This window comes from Medicago sativa, chromosome 2 (assembly GCF_051527215.1).
Source record: "Medicago sativa cultivar Bolivia chromosome 2, Bolivia_mono, whole genome shotgun sequence".
Classification (NCBI taxonomy): domain Eukaryota; kingdom Viridiplantae; phylum Streptophyta; class Magnoliopsida; order Fabales; family Fabaceae; genus Medicago; species Medicago sativa.
Genome location: NC_140750.1, coordinates 67,433,632 through 67,449,790, shown reverse-complemented (window position 1 = coordinate 67,449,790; position 16,159 = coordinate 67,433,632). Strand labels below are relative to the sequence as shown.

The 16,159-nt window shown below is 36.4% G+C and overlaps 3 protein-coding genes and 1 pseudogene across 4 annotated transcripts; 3 read left to right on the top strand and 1 right to left on the bottom strand.

The window, feature by feature from the left end:
- The first annotated feature begins 429 nt into the window (after nucleotides 1–429).
- Nucleotides 430–6,651, top strand: LOC146949961 (uncharacterized; annotated as a pseudogene). Its single transcript, XR_015028081.1, has 5 exons — nucleotides 430–3,177; nucleotides 3,268–3,919; nucleotides 4,409–5,063; nucleotides 5,967–6,045; nucleotides 6,577–6,651. The product of XR_015028081.1 is annotated as an uncharacterized LOC146949961 (transcript).
- Nucleotides 6,652–7,007: 356 nt separating this feature from the next.
- On the top strand, nucleotides 7,008–9,050 carry LOC146949960 (uncharacterized). The gene has a single exon (XM_085748596.1). It carries the CDS (start codon nucleotides 7,008–7,010, stop codon nucleotides 9,048–9,050), a length of 2,043 nt encoding a protein of 680 aa, XP_085604722.1.
- A 3,352-nt stretch (nucleotides 9,051–12,402) lies between these two features.
- LOC146949959 (uncharacterized) lies at nucleotides 12,403–14,408 on the bottom strand. Its single transcript, XM_085748595.1, has 3 exons — nucleotides 14,401–14,408; nucleotides 12,749–13,601; nucleotides 12,403–12,588 (listed from the first exon to the last, which is right to left on the bottom strand). Exons 1-3 carry the CDS (start codon nucleotides 14,406–14,408, stop codon nucleotides 12,403–12,405), a joined length of 1,047 nt encoding a protein of 348 aa, XP_085604721.1.
- Nucleotides 14,409–14,556: 148 nt separating this feature from the next.
- LOC146949958 (histone H3.3-like) lies at nucleotides 14,557–15,263 on the top strand. The gene has a single exon (XM_085745951.1). It carries the CDS (start codon nucleotides 14,599–14,601, stop codon nucleotides 15,007–15,009), a length of 411 nt encoding a protein of 136 aa, XP_085602077.1. The 5' UTR covers nucleotides 14,557–14,598; the 3' UTR covers nucleotides 15,010–15,263.
- The last annotated feature ends 896 nt before the right edge of the window (nucleotides 15,264–16,159 follow it).

Genomic DNA, 16,159 nt, shown 5'->3' with positions numbered 1-16,159 from the left:
ACTTTATGTTCATTTAAGACTATGAACATTAAAGTCCTAGGAATATTCCACAAGGGAATATCATCCTAGATGTTATATTTACTGCTCTTCATTGTGTTTCACTATTAGGATTTGATTACATCAAATGGTAGTCTTACAAATCATCATAAGTGAAACAAATGGAACATTCTGATGATCAGAATGTTCAGCTCAGCACAGGCCTACTTTATGAACAGTACAGTAGGTGAAAAGCAAAAGCAAAAGCAAAGCAAATCTATCTTGCTCAATCAGAGATAGACACGTATGAGAGTTGGTACAGAACAAGGACCACACAATCTCTCAAAGCCTGTGTATGAAGATGCAGAATCCCACTATATCCTCCTGCACCAAGTTCCAAGGCAGATCTGGCAACTGAACTTTCTGAAGTATGAAGCAAAATCCATACTTTGGTTATTGCCCAGAAATTCATATGAAAAGCATATGACACGCCCAGAACTTCATATGTTCATTCATATATGATGAACCCAGATGAAGAACATGATGAACCCAGATGAAGATCATCATGAACGCAACAACATTCTGAAGTTCATCAGAGATCAGAATGTTTGCCCAGAATTTCAAGTAAAAGCTTGTGGGACCCAGGACACATGGCATAACACCATTGGACACCCCACAACGGCTATTTGAGCCCAAGGACTCTATAAATACAGTTCAAAGGCTCAGCATTACTTGCACCATTGCAAAGCATACAAGAAAACAACTTTGATTTTGTTTGAAGCTCTTGCAAACTGAAATTGATCAATCTCTAAGGCTTTCATTACTTAGTGCAAATCAATACTCTTTGTTATCTCTAAGATAACTCCTCTCTCTTCTTCCTCCTCTGTTTGATTCACAAACATTCAACTTCCATACAAATTGTAACTAAGTCTCATCTAGCTTTAGGGGTACTAAAGTGTTAGTTTGAGCAAAGGTTGTAAAAGTCTAAGTGGGTAACTTAGCAAGAAGGTGCAAGCCTGCTGAGGCTTAGAGAATACAGGATTGTAATTGTTCAGGTGAACAAAGATTGTAAGGTGCAGGACTTGAGAGGTTATCTCAAGCATCATAGTGGAAACTCTCACAAGATTGTGAGGAGAGGACTAGCCCACATTGGGTGAACCTCTATAAATCTCTGTGTGTTCTTTCTTTCTTCCTTATACTCTTTAATTTCAGTATACACAACACACACCAACACATTTACTTTATTAATCAGTTTCTGTGTATGAACTTCAGAACGTTCTGAGTTCAGAAAGTTAACTTAACCATTCCAAGTAAACTACTTGAGAATAACCTTTAAGTTTCAGGATAATTTTTAAAGGGTCACAATTCAAACCCCCCCTTTCTTGTGACTATTTTATCTACTTCAATTGGTATCAAGAGCCCGGTTCTAAGGGTTTGAACACTTTAACAAGTGTTAGAGAAAAGATTCAGGAAGCATGTCTAAAGTCAAGTACATAGCTGAAGGAGGATCATCAAACAGACCACCACTTTTTGATGGCTCAAACTATTACTTCTGGAAAGGCAAAATGGAACTCTTCCTCAGATCTCAAGACAATGATATGTGGCAAGTCATCACAGATGGAGATTTTGTCCCAACAACCAAAGAAGGAGCTGTCAAAGAAAAGAGTTCATGGTCAACAGATGAAAAGGCTCAGGTATTGTTAAACTCTAAAGCTAGACTCTTTTTATCATGTGCACTAACCATGGAAGAAAGTGAAAGAGTTGATGAATGTAAGAATGCTAAAGAGGTATGGGATACTCTGAAAATACATCATGAGGGTACATCTCATGTCAAAGAAACTAGAATTGACATAGGTGTCAGAAAGTTTGAAGTCTTTGAAATGAGTGAAAATGAAACCATTGATGAGATGTATGCTAGATTTACTACAATAGTAAATGAAATGAGATCTCTTGGAAAGGCATATTCTACTCATGATAGAATCAGAAAAATATTAAGATGTCTTCCAAGTGTGTGGAGACCTATGGTCACTGCAATCACTCAGGCCAAAGATTTGAAATCTATGAACCTGGAAGATCTCATTGGATCACTGAGAGCTCATGAAGTGGTACTTCAAGGAGACAAACCAGTGAAGAAGGTTAAAACACTTGCTTTAAAAGCATCTCAGCAAACCCCATCAGTTGCTGATGATGAGGTACAAGAACCACAAGAATTAGATGAAGTTCATGAAGAAGAAGCTGAAGATGAACTTGCACTAATCTCCAAAAGAATTCAAAGAATGATGTTGAGAAGAAATCAGATCAGAAAGAAGTTTCCAAACACCAACAATAGCACCAGAACTGAAGCTGACAAAAGCCAAGTCACTTGTTATGGCTGCAACAAAACTGGACACTACAAGAGTGAATGCCCTGACATCAAGAAGGTGCAAAGGAAACCTCCCTTCAAGAAGAAGGCAATGATCACTTGGGATGACTTAGAAGAGTCAGAACCTCAAGAAGATGAAGAAGCCAACATGGGATTGATGGCTCAGTCAGATGATGAAGAAGAGGTAATTGTCTATAAAACTGATTCTTTTTATAAAGATCTTGAAAGTAAAATAGATAGTCTCTTATATGACTCAAACTTCTTAACTAATAGATGTCATTCTTTAATCAAGGAACTTTCTGAAATAAAAGCAGAAAAAGAAACACTTCAAAACAAATATGATGAATCTAGAAAAACCATACAGATTTTGCAAGATTCCCATTTTGAAATGTCAGAAAAACAAAAAGAGTTAAACAAGAAACAAAAAGGCATTATTTCTATACCTTCTGAGATGAAAAAGGAAAACACACTTTTGAAAAAGGAAGTTGAAACTTTGAAAAATGATCTTACAGGTTTTATAAAATCTACAGAAACATTTCAAAATATCTTAGGATCTCAAAATGAAAGTGCAAAAAAAATCTGGCTTAGGCTTTAAGGATCCACACAAAATCATTGAAAGTTTTGTACCTAAAACTAAACCAAGAACTAAATGTTATTTTTGTGATAGGTATGGACATGATGAAAAAATATGCCATGTCAAGAAAAAACTTATCAAAGAAAATAAAATTAATCTTAGTTCAGAACGTTCTCATCTCAATAGATCAGAAAGTTCACAAAAGGCTGAGAAAGCTAAGAAGTCATGCTCCTACTGTAACAAATCTGATCACACAAGACAGAATGTTACAATAAGGAAGGATCTCTTAGAAGAACTAACCCTCAAGGACCCAACATTACATGGGTACCTAAAATTTTTATCTTGTCAAATGTAGGTCCTGCCTCAGGGTGCTAGAACAAAGCCATGGTACTTGGATAGTGGTTGTTCTAGGCACATGACAGGTGACAGGAACTGTTTTCTGACCTTTGAAAAGAAGGATGGAGGACTGGTGACATTTGGAAACAATGACAAAGGTAAGATCAGAGGTAAAGGTACTATAGGTAAACCTAACTCTGCTAAGATAGAAAAAGTTCAGTATGTAGAAGGTTTAAAACACAATCTACTTAGCATAAGTCAATTGTGTGATAGTGGATTTGAAGTGATCTTTAAACCTAACATATGTGAAATAAGACAAACCTCCTCTAACAAACTGTTTTTCACTGGATCAAGAAGAAAGAACTTGTATGTCTTAGAACTAAATGATATGCCTGCAGAATCCTGTTTCATGTCCCTTGAAAAGGACAAATGGATTTGGCACAAAAGGGCTGGTCATATAAGCATGAAAACCATTGCTAAACTTTCTCAACTTGATCTAGTTAGAGGTTTGCCTAAGATTAGCTTTGACAAGGATAAGATCTGTGAAGCATGTGTCAAAGGTAAACAAGTGAAAAGTAGTTTTAAAACCATTGAGTTTGTTTCAACTCAGAAACCTTTAGAACTTCTTCACATTGATCTATTTGGTCCAGTTCAAACTGCTAGTCTAACAGGCAAAAGATATGGGTTTGTTATTGTTGATGATTTTTCCATATTTACATGGGTGCTGTTTTTAAAACACAAAGATGAATCTTTTGAAGCATTTCAACACTTTTGTAAAAGAGTTCAAAATGAAAAAGGTTCTAATATCATTACAGTAAGGAGTGATCATGGAGGAGAATTTGAAAATGCATCTTTCAAAACATTCTTTGATGAAAATGGTATTAAACATAATTTTTCTTGTGCAAGAACTCCACAACAAAATGGAGTTGTTGAAAGAAAAAATAGGACTTTACAAGAAATGGCTAGAACAATGTTAAATGAATCAAATGTTGAAGATTATTTTTGGGCAGAAGCCATTAACACATCTTGCTACATTTTGAATAGAGTTTCAATAAGAAAAGTTCTTAATAAAACTCCATATGAACTCTGGAAAAACATTAAACCTAGCATATCTTATTTTCACATATTTGGCTGTTATTGCTACATTCTGAACAATAAAGAAAAATTGGGTAAGTTTGATCCTAAATCAGATAAAGCTATCTTTTTAGGATACTCTACAACTTCTAAAGGTTATAGAGTGTACAATCTAAAAACCCAGACAGTTGAAATTAGTATGCATGTCATATTTGATGAATATGATGAACATTCTCAACCAAAAGAAAGTGAAGACACAGAAGTGCCAACACTTCAGAATGTTCCCAGTCAGAACATTGACACTTCAGTTGAGAAAGAAGATGATCAGAATGTTCAGGATCAAACCTTCCAAACTCCACCAAGAAGTTGGAGAATGGTAGGAGACCATCCTGTAGATCAAATCATTGGAAGCACAACTGATGGTGTAAGAACCAGATTGTCCTTTCAAGATACCAACATGGCAATGATCTCTCAAATGGAACCCAAGTCAATCAATGAAGCTATTATTGATGATTCCTGGATTGAGGCCATGAAGGAGGAACTTTCTCAGTTTGAAAGGAACAAAGTTTGGAACCTGGTTCCAAATAATCAAGAGAAAACCATCATTGGAACAAGATGGGTTTTCAGAAACAAGCTTGATGAAAATGGTAAGGTTGTCAGAAACAAAGCAAGGTTAGTTGCTCAAGGTTACAACCAACAAGAAGGTATTGACTATGATGAGACCTTTGCACCAGTGGCAAGGTTAGAAGCCATCAGAATTCTCCTTGCATATGCTGCACATAAAAGCATTAAACTTTTTCAAATGGATGTTAAAAGTGCATTTTTAAATGGTTTTCTAAATGAGGAAGTTTATGTAAGTCAACCTCCTGGTTTCATAAGTAAAGAAAAACCAGATCATGTTTTCAAACTCACTAAAGCACTCTATGGTCTTAAACAAGCTCCTAGAGCTTGGTATGACAGACTTAGCACATTTTTAATTGAAAATGGTTTTTCAAGAGGAAAAATTGATACCACACTTTTTAGAAAAACACATGACTCTGACTTACTTATTGTTCAAGTTTATGTGGATGATATTATTTTTGGTGCCACCAAAATGAAAATGTGTGAAGAATTTTCCAACCTTATGCAAAGTGAATTTGAGATGAGCATGATGGGTGAACTTGGTTTCTTCCTTGGTTTACAAATCAAACAACATCCAAATGGAATTTTCATAAGTCAAGAAAAATATGTCAAAGACATTCTTAAGAAATATAAAATGAATGAGGCAAAAATCATGGTCACCCCTATGCATCCATCTTCAAGTTTAGATAAGGATGAGAGTGGAAAATCTATTTCTGAAAAAGAATATAGAGGCATGATAGGCTCATTATTATATTTGACTGCTAGCAGACCTGACATTATGTTTGCAGTAGGTTTATGTGCTAGATTTCAAACTTGTGCAAAAGAATCCCATTTAACTGCAGTTAAAAGGATTTTTAGATATCTAGTAGGTACTACTGATCTTGGCCTTTGGTATAGAAAAGGTTCTAGTTTTGATCTTGTAGCATATTGTGATGCTGACTATGCTGGAGACAAAGTTGAGAGGAAGAGTACAAGTGGATCATGTCAATTCTTGGGACAAGCATTGATTGGATGGTCTTGCAGAAAGCAAAACACCATTGCTCTCTCCACAACTGAAGCTGAGTATGTATCTGCAGCTAGTTGTTGCTCTCAAATTTTATGGGTAAGAAATCAGTTGGAAGATTACTCATTAAGGTACACAAGTGTTCCTATTTTTTGTGATAATACAAGTGCAATTAATCTTTCTAAGAATCCTATTCAGCATTCTAGGTCTAAACATATTGAAATAAAGCATCATTTCATTAGAGACCATGTTCAGAAAAAGAATATTGCATTAAGCTTTGTTGATACTGAAAATCAACTAGCTGACATTTTCACAAAACCCCTTGTTGAGGATAGATTCAATTTTCTTAAAGAAAAATTGTCAATCATGAAAAATCCCAATAAAGATTGATTACAGATCACTAAGGGCCTTAGACTAAACCCCTTGATGTCATCTGATGCAAATCAGATAGATCTATCATAATCTGAACATTCATCAAAATGTTCCTGAGTTCAGAATGTTCCTAAGCTCAGAATGTTCTTGAGTTCAGAATGTTCATCAGGTCAGAATGTTCATATGATCAGAATGTTCATCCTAACATTCATTCAATCAACATTCACAAGTTTTTTCATCTGAGTTTCATCCTTTCAGGATGTCCACAAAACTCAGTTATATTCAAAACTTGATTTCTGGGTCAACTATCTCATGCGTAAGATTCTGTGTTGACTTTCTCCAAAAATCCTTCTATAATCTCAAGCATTTAATGTTTGGTTATAAGAAGATGAGTTTAAGGTTTAACCACCATGTAAAACCTGAACTATCAAATCAACCAATCCCTTCCATTTCCCACAAACGGCTACTTTTTTCTCTCTCTCCTCTGACCGTTACCTTTCTGCAGTTTCATCTTTTCCAATGCAAAACTGCCATCATTTCCTTTCTCTCTTTCTTTTCCTTCTGCACGTTTGGTCTATATAATCAGTAACCACCTCTGATTATTTCACAACTATCTCAATCCAAAACTTCTTTCTTCTCACTCTCAAAACTCACAAACCCTCTGTTTCTCTCTCTCGCTTACGAAGAAAATGGCAAGAACAAAAACCACTTCAAAACTCTCTGATAATGAAGTTCCACAAGTGGAACGTTCTCAATCACCACCACCAAACGCTGCTGCTGGTCAATCCTCTGATCAACAACCACTAAGTGAAACCCCTGTTCACACTGTTCTTCCAGATGTGGTCTATCCTGCTTTTGATCCACCCAAATCCTCAAAATCAAAAGCCTCTAAGAAACCCATCACCAAACCCAGACCTATTCCTACTAGAAGATCATCTAGGATGAAGCATTCATCAAAGGAACCTAAGGTCTCACATGTGAATCTTGTCTCTGACGAAGAGAAGAAGACAGAATCAAGTGATGATGAAAGAGAAGAAGATTCTGAAGAGGATCCAGAAGAAGAAATGGAAATTCCTGAAAAGGAAGAAAAATTGGAAGAAGACTCTGAGCAAACTCTCTCTGAAATAGTGAAATCCATGAGAGTACACTCAAAGAAAGGAAAGAAAGTTGCCACTCCCTCTCCATCAAAAGGAAGTTCATCATCTCAGGAAGATGATGATGAGAATGATGAGGAAGAGTCTGAAGAAAAGACTCCTGAAGAAGAGGATAAAATTTCTCCTAAAAAGCATGGCAAAGGAAAAGACATTGCTAGAGTTGCTGCTGTTCTAAAAGCTCAGAGAGCAGAGAAGATTGCCCTCAGACCAATGAGCAGAACTAAGTGTTTTGAGTTTGATAGCTTAAAGACAAAAGGTTGGGATCTGAAGAAATTCACAGATCCACAAGGCTGGACTAACTTTGTGTCTCTACAAGAGCACACCTATGAAGGTTTGGTTAGAGAGTTCTACATTAACTTGATTGTGAAGCAGAACAAAAGGGAAAATGAGAACTTTCTCATCTCTTCTGTAAAAGGAGTACAGATCACTATCACTCAGGATTTCCTCTCTGAAGCCTTGAAAATTCCAAATGAAGGTAACAAACTATTTTCTTGTTCTTGGTTTGATGACCTCAGAGTTAGCAAAACTCAACTCATAGCCAATTACACCAAAGAAAATCTCACCTTTAACTCCACAAATCTAGTAGATGTCCCAAAAATCCTTCACAACATGATTAGGCACACTCTAATACCAAAATATGGATCTTTTGGTGTTGTCTCTGACATGGACCTATGCATCATCCACCATCTCATAAGCAAAACCAAAATTAACCTTTGCTTTCTCATCATTCAACACATGATTGACTCATGTCTGGCAATGAAACAAACTGTGGCTGGATTGCCCTATGCAATGCACCTTACACCTATATTTCAGAAGGCAAAAGTGCCACTTGAGGGAGAACCACGCAAGCTTGACTTCATGAAGTTCACATCAAAGACTTTAGGTCAACTACGCATCACCACCTCAAATATGCCTTCCTTCACAACCTCAGGCACTTCTGGATCTTCTAAAAGGACTTATAATCAGAAAGTTCAGAAAACCAGGAAGAAAAGAAAGGTAGAAGATATCAGAGATGAATCTCCTAAGAATGCAGAAGTCAGACCTCCCTCTCCACCAGCTTTGGAGTTGTTTTCTCAAGTTTCTCAACTTGCAAAGGAGATTGTTCAAGAAGGAAGCTCTCAGTTCAAGGCCTTGATTGGTGAATCAATGATTGAAGATGATGCTCAGAAGGATGATGATGCATCTCTTCAAAGGGAAGCTGAGAATGTTAAGCAAGCAACTGAGATTCATGAAGGTATATCTCAGATGGCTGGTAAGGAAAACTCTGTTGATCCAAATCAAAGAGTTGAAGAAAATACTGAGAAGATAGCTCAGAATGTTGATGAAGATACTCAGGAAGTGGCAGAAATTTTAGCTTCAAACATGTCCATGGAGAAAGATATTCAAGTTGAACAAATGGAGTTCACAACTGGATTTGATCTCAACATTGAAGATGTCAACACTGACTTCAACAATGATGTGTTCCAAGATGGTCAGGACACCACTCAACATGTTCAGGAACCAGCTGCAGGTCAGAATGTTGAAATCTCTGAAGCTCAGAATGTTGAAATTCCTGCTGAAGATGTTCCAGTCAGTTAGAATGTTCAAGTCTCTGCTGGTTTGAATGCATCAAATGAGCCTCTTCTTGCTCAAGTTAGCCAGCTGTCGACAGATCCAGTGCCTATGGCCTCAGGATCTTTGCCCTCTGTTGAGGTACAGCTCATGGCTCAAACTGGTCAGAATGTTAACCTCTCATCCTCCACAATGGGATCTGTTGCTGGTACAAGCAACTTTTTGGTTTCTAACCTTCCAACTCCAGACAACATTCCCTCATACACTCCACCACCACCACCAATGAAAACTACCACCACAAGCAAGCTTCCTAATAAGGCTGCTCTTTTTGACTCCCTCAATACCTTTGTGTCTGCCAACAAAGAGAAGGCTGAAGCTTCTGATGCTGTTCCACCTGCTGCACCTGCCAAGCCTTCAAGGGCTGAGAAGTTAGCCTCAAGGGCACTCAGGGTCTCCACCAAGACACACAAAATTGTCTGTGCTTTGGCTGATTGGACTGTCAAAGTCCATGCTCCTGGTCTGGCCATTGATCCACCAGTTTTTGATGATCCATCTGTGTTTGAGTCTGAACCATCCTCTGATTCTGGGGATTCTACTCCCTGAATCTTTCTGTATTGTCCTCCCTATCCTTTTTGCAGATGACTAAAGGGGGAGAAGCTTTAGGATTTAATTTAAGTCTTAAGTTTTTCTTAGTTTTAGGCCCTAAGTAGGTCTAGTGATCACTAGTTATTGGAGTTAGAAACTTCACTTTTTGTCTGATCACATGCTTTGAATTTCTTTTTGTTTTTGAACCATATATTCATGTAATTGTACTTCATGCTTTACATTAATGAATGATATTGAGTTTGGTTCAAATCTGCATATTTTTTATTTTATGCAATGAATTATGAAATTGAGGGGGAGCTTTTTAAAGTTCTTAAAAACTCTGCATAATGGATTATAAAAATGAGGGGGAGCATTAAAATAAATTTTCAAGCTCTGTTGTTCTTCATATATATAATCAAAATCCTTAATCCTAAATCATAGGTTTATCATCTTCAAAAAGGGGGAGATTGTTGAGGCAAAATCCCTAAATAATTTTAAAGATAATAAACCAATATGATTAAAGAATTAATGGACTTTGATTATTTCCTTGGTATTTAACTTGTGCTCTTGAGTGTTTTACTAAGACAGGAACAAGGCTTAAATCATACCAAGAATCAAGAAATCAAAGGACATTTGAATTCAAGATCTAACACTGAGATCAGAAAGTTAGATCAGAATGTTGCTCAGAGATCAGAATGTTCGCACAAGAGATCAGAAGGTTGCTTCTACACAAGCCCAGAATCTCAAGAACATGGATCAAGGTCATGCAAGACACATGTGACATAAATAAATGTCAAGAGAAGTACTTTTGCATGGATCAATCAAGCAATAAAGGCATATACAAGGATTATGTCAAAAAGGATACTTTATGTTCATTTAAGACTATGAACATTAAAGTCCTAGGAATATTCCACAAGGGAATATCATCCTAGATGTTATATTTACTGCTCTTCATTGTGTTTCACTATTAGGATTTGATTACATCAAATGGTAGTCTTACAAATCATCCTAAGTGAAACAAATGGAACATTCTGATGATCAGAATGTTCAGCTCAGCACAGGCCTACTTTATGAACAGTACAGTAGGTGAAAAGCAAAAGCAAAAGCAAAGCAAATCTATCTTGCTCAATCAGAGATAGACACGTATGAGAGTTGGTACAGAACAAGGACCACACAATCTCTCAAAGCCTGTGTATGAAGATGCAGAATCCCACTATATCCTCCTGCACCAAGTTCCAAGGCAGATCTGGCAACTGAACTTTCTGAAGTATGAAGCAAAGTCCATACTTTGGTTATTGCCCAGAAATTCATATGAAAAGCATATGACACGCCCAGAACTTCATATGTTCATTCATATATGATGAACCCAGATGAAGAACATGATGAACCCAGATGAAGATCATCATGAACGCAACAACATTCTGAAGTTCATCAGAGATCAGAATGTTTGCCCAGAATTTCAAGTAAAAGCTTGTGGGACCCAGGACACATGGCATAACACCATTGGACACCCCACAACGGCTATTTGAGCCCAAGGACTCTATAAATACAGTTCAAAGGCTCAGCATTACTTGCACCATTGCAAAGCATACAAGAAAACAACTTTGATTTTGTTTGAAGCTCTTGCAAACTGAAATTGATCAATCTCTAAGGCTTTCATTACTTAGTGCAAATCAATACTCTTTGTTATCTCTAAGATAACTCCTCTCTCTTCTTCCTCCTCTGTTTGATTCACAAACATTCAACTTCCATACAAATTGTAACTAAGTCTCATCTAGCTTTAGGGGTACTAAAGTGTTAGTTTGAGCAAAGGTTGTAAAAGTCTAAGTGGGTAACTTAGCAAGAAGGTGCAAGCCTGCTGAGGCTTAGAGAATACAGGATTGTAATTGTTCAGGTGAACAAAGATTGTAAGGTGCAGGACTTGAGAGGTTATCTCAAGCATCATAGTGGAAACTCTCACAAGATTGTGAGGAGAGGACTAGCCCACATTGGGTGAACCTCTATAAATCTCTGTGTGTTCTTTCTTTCTTCCTTATACTCTTTAATTTCAGTATACACAACACACACCAACACATTTACTTTATTAATCAGTTTCTGTGTATGAACTTCAGAACGTTCTGAGTTCAGAAAGTTAACTTAACCATTCCAAGTAAACTACTTGAGAATAACCTTTAAGTTTCAGGATAATTTTTAAAGGGTCACAATTCAAACCCCCCCTTTCTTGTGACTATTTTATCTACTTCATTAGTACCAGTAATAGTGCCTCTATTTTCCGCATCGCTAATAAGTGAAGAAAGACCTTCTGCGCATAAAATAAAAAGATACGGGGAAAGAGGATCCCCTTGTCGGAGTCCGCGACCCGGGATAAAAGGACCATCTGGTTCATTGTTAACAAGAACTGAATAGTCAACTGATTCGATGCACATACTAATCCAATGGATCCATTTGTTATTAAAACCCATTTTAACCATTACCTCGCGGAGATAATCCCAATCCATTCTATCGTAGGCCTTGCTTATATCAAGTTTTAGCGCAACATATCTATCATTTCCTCGAGATTTAGTTTGCATAAAATGAATTACCTCTATGGCTGCCATTGCATTATCAAGAATAAAGCGTCCCGGCACGAACGCATATTGATTATCAGAGATACACTGAGACAAAATACCCTTCAGCCTATTAGCTAGAACCTTGGATATCATTTTGTAGAGCACATTACAAAGAGCAATCGGGCGCCAATCTCGCATAGATGTTTGTATGCTACCTTTGGGAATGAGAGCAATGTTGGTCATATTTAAATCAGGGGGAATTGACCGGAGTCAAGCCAGGCAACACACTCTTTGAATATATCATCACTGCATAAATTCCAAAAGTGTTGATAAAATCCCGGGTTAAAGCCATCAGGCCCCGGACATTTATCTGGATGCATAGAGAACAAAGCATCACGAAATTCAGCCTTAGTAAAAGGCGCCGTAATCCTCTGCAGATATAGAATGGCAGATAACACTAATAACTGGTGCTGAATTATTATTTTGTTTTTTAAACAGATCAACAAAATAATTTTTTGCTACATCCTTCATACCTTGAGTATCTGTAACTTTGTTGTCAATACTATCATCAATAGATACAATGCGATTTACCTTTTTTCTCACCGATGCAGAAGCATGAAAAAACTTCGTGTTCCTATCACCATCCTTATACCAAAACGTTTTAGCCCTCTGTTTCCAATATGCATCATCTTGAGCTAATAATCGCTGCATCTTTTTTCTCACCTCCAACACTTGAGTTTGAGCAGCACCTGCATTATTATCACGCAGAAGCTTCAATTGACGGGAACAATCCTCAATATCATTTTTTAGCTTTTTACAATGATGTCTGCTCCACAAAGATATGTCTTCTGCGCATGCTGCAAGCTTAGGAATAATAGGACAAGATAACTGCATGTTCCAAGAGTCAGTAACCATTTCATGAAAGCCCGGTTCGAGCTGCCATGCATTTTCATATCTGAATTTGCGTTGTGAAAGAGTAACACAGGGTATATAACATCTGTGCAAAAGCATAGGATAATGGTCTGAAGCCGGGACAGCAAGGTTTTCTAACAAGGCATTTGGAAATAGATTAAACCAATCATTATTAGCAAGAGCTCGGTCTAACCTTTCCTCAACAGCACATGGTGTGCCCAGACTTTTAAACCATGTAAAAGGATATCCTTCAAGTGATAGACCAGAATCTAACACAGCTTGACGGAAGCTGTTAATTAACCACCGTGGTCGTGTAGCACGTCCTCTCTTTTCACTGTCGTCCATAATATCATTGAAGTCGCCAATAATACACCAAGGACCTGCATACTGTTCAGACAAATTACGAAGGAAGTTCCACGCGGCTTGCCTACGTTCCCCATTGGGGTACCCGTAATAACCTGTAAGCCTCCAAGTACCAAGGATAGGATCAACAATTTCAACAGAAATATGATTGCTAGAATAATTAACAAGGCTGCAATTAGAAGTAGAACGCCAAAAAATAGCAAGACCCCCGCTATTTGAGTGACTTTCATTTAGGTTTTCTCTTTTTTCATATCTTACTAATATAAATTATTTTCCTTTAATCTGAGGTGTAAGGTAACACTTTGAATCTAACAAAGAATTGTAACATAAACTTGAACCTTCCTAGTTACTTCTATTGTGAATAATTTTGATTTGAACTTATCTTGTATTACTAGTGTGATGAACAAAATAATGAGTTATTGTTGGTGAAAAAAAATAACTTCAAAATTTGTAACAAAAAATTGTTTAAAAAAAATTAAACTTTAATAGATGGATCAGATGAATATATGTACATCCATTGAAAATATAATAATGGATTCTTTTTCAAAAAAAATTAATTGATAGATTTCATGGAATTTATATTTAATTTATGGATTGGATTTTTTATTTATTTTTATATATTTTTTAGTGGATTGGTAATTGATTGTTTTGATCAATCTATTATCATTCAAATTGAAACTCATCTATTCTAATCCATCCATTTTGTCACCTCTAGTTAAATGTCATCTTGATAACTTGGCACTATTTTTTTTTTTTTTCTAAAAAGAAGACGAAAACATTTTTCCCAAAAAATATAAAGAGGAAGAGAAACTAATGCAAAAAATTAAAGATGTAAAAAGAGGAACACAAGCGTAAAGTCTACTCACAAAAGAAACACAATTCGCCTCTAAAAAAACACAAATCACCTCTAAAAAAACAAATCAGCCACGTTGGCAATCCTTAATACCAAAAAACAACCAATAAGAAACAAGCACATGGATCACAATTAATATTTCTAATTAAAAAATCATCATCATCGTTGAAGCATGAACGTCCAAGATCTCTCTAGCTAGTTATCATATTCCACTCCTATATAAACACTTCCTTTCATTCACAATATTCATTAGAATTTCTTGGTTCAAAATCATTTGAACAACGAAAGTTTTCTTCTTCTATTTTACAATTCAATGGCACGTACAAAGCAAACTGCTCGCAGATCCACCGGCGGTAAGATACCAAGGAAGCAACTTGCCACAAAGATGGCTAGAAAATCTGTTCCAGCAATCGGCGGAGTCAAAAAGCCTCATCGTTATCGTCCTGGAACAGTTGCTCTTCGTGAGATACGTAAGTATCAGAAGAGTACCGAACTTTTGATCCGAAAACTTCCATTCCAGCGTCTGGTTCGTGAAATTGCTCAGGATTTCAAGACGGATTTGCGATTCCAGAGCCATGCAGTTCTAGCACTTCAGGAAGCAGTGGAAGCTTATTTGGTTGGTTTGTTTGAGGATACCAATTTGTGTGCAATTCATGCCAAGAGGATCACCATTATGCGTAAGGATATACAACTTGCTCGCCGAATCCGTGGTGAACGTGCTTAGGGTTATTGATTAGTTAGTATTCTGGTATTTGAATGATTTAGGGTTTTCTTTATCAGTTCTTCTTTCTTCGATGCTTTTTAGGGATTTCCATTTAGGTTTTTTTTATTATTAATTTACCTTTCTTTTATGCTAGCCGTATCCGTCTGTGGCGAACGTGCTTAGGGTTACTGATTAATATCCTACCATTTCTCTTCATCGCTACACCTGCTAATTTCAAAACAAAAATCAGAATCGTAAAATGATTTAATTTAATATATGAAACAGTTCAAATAATGCATGCCTTTGCAGATGGCAAGACTCAAAATCATTGTTTTTGCATAACTTTACTCAAAGTTACACCATTTTGGACACAAGATTGTGATATTTTATATAAATATCTCTGGTCTTGGGGAAAATCTGTATCATCACCGTTCATTCATTACGCAAAGCTATTACTACTGTCTTCGCCACTACCTAAAATTTTTGCATCACTGTTATGTTTATGAATTTTTCTTCTCACCATTACCTAAATTTTAAGATCCGCAACATCACTCAATAAAACACACCAAAAAAAAAGAAATAAAAAATCAAGCACCGTGTAATCCAATTTTCTTGGCTTTTGGTTCCATTAGCTATGGTGGACAGAGGATAAATGTTCAAGTAACATCAATATGAGAATTAAATGAAAAAAAAATCAATGCATCAAAACTCAATCTTTAAGCATAGAAAGATATCTGTAATTGTCCATTTACTTTGAGAAGATGTTCTATTTTCATTTAATGTTTTCAATTTTTAATCACAAAATTATCACCTTAATTGTCCAGGAAACACATAAAGACCTCTTGATTCATAGTTTTTTTCAGTGAACAAATATTTGAATATAGAAAACAGATTAGAACCTCTACCTACTTTTCATCAAATGCTTCAAATGTAGGAAACACATATAAACCTTGTTTCAAAGATTTTTTTGGAAGTATGACCCACACGGTGGATATAATCTCGTGTAAACCTGTAGGTGAATAGTTGAAATCCATTTCATCAAATGCTTCAAAAGTGAGTGAACCAATAAAATAGAAATAATGAAAAAGTAACGGTAGGTCTTGGTTAGGTCGTGGGTTATGGCGTCTTTTTTGTGTTTCTTTTGGGTGTTGTGCCTATATACTGCGCCTCT

Bases quoted from the DNA above. Each gene is read 5' to 3' on its own strand.
- LOC146949960 (XM_085748596.1), top strand. From the start codon at position 7,008: ATGGCAAGAACAAAAACCACTTCAAAACTCTCTGATAATGAAGTTCCA.
- LOC146949959 (XM_085748595.1), bottom strand. The intron at 12,589-12,748 runs GTAAATCGCATT...CTATATCTGCAG, and splicing joins CTGCATCGGTGAGAAAAAAG to AGGATTACGGCGCCTTTTAC.
- LOC146949958 (XM_085745951.1), top strand. From the start codon at position 14,599: ATGGCACGTACAAAGCAAACTGCTCGCAGATCCACCGGCGGTAAGATA.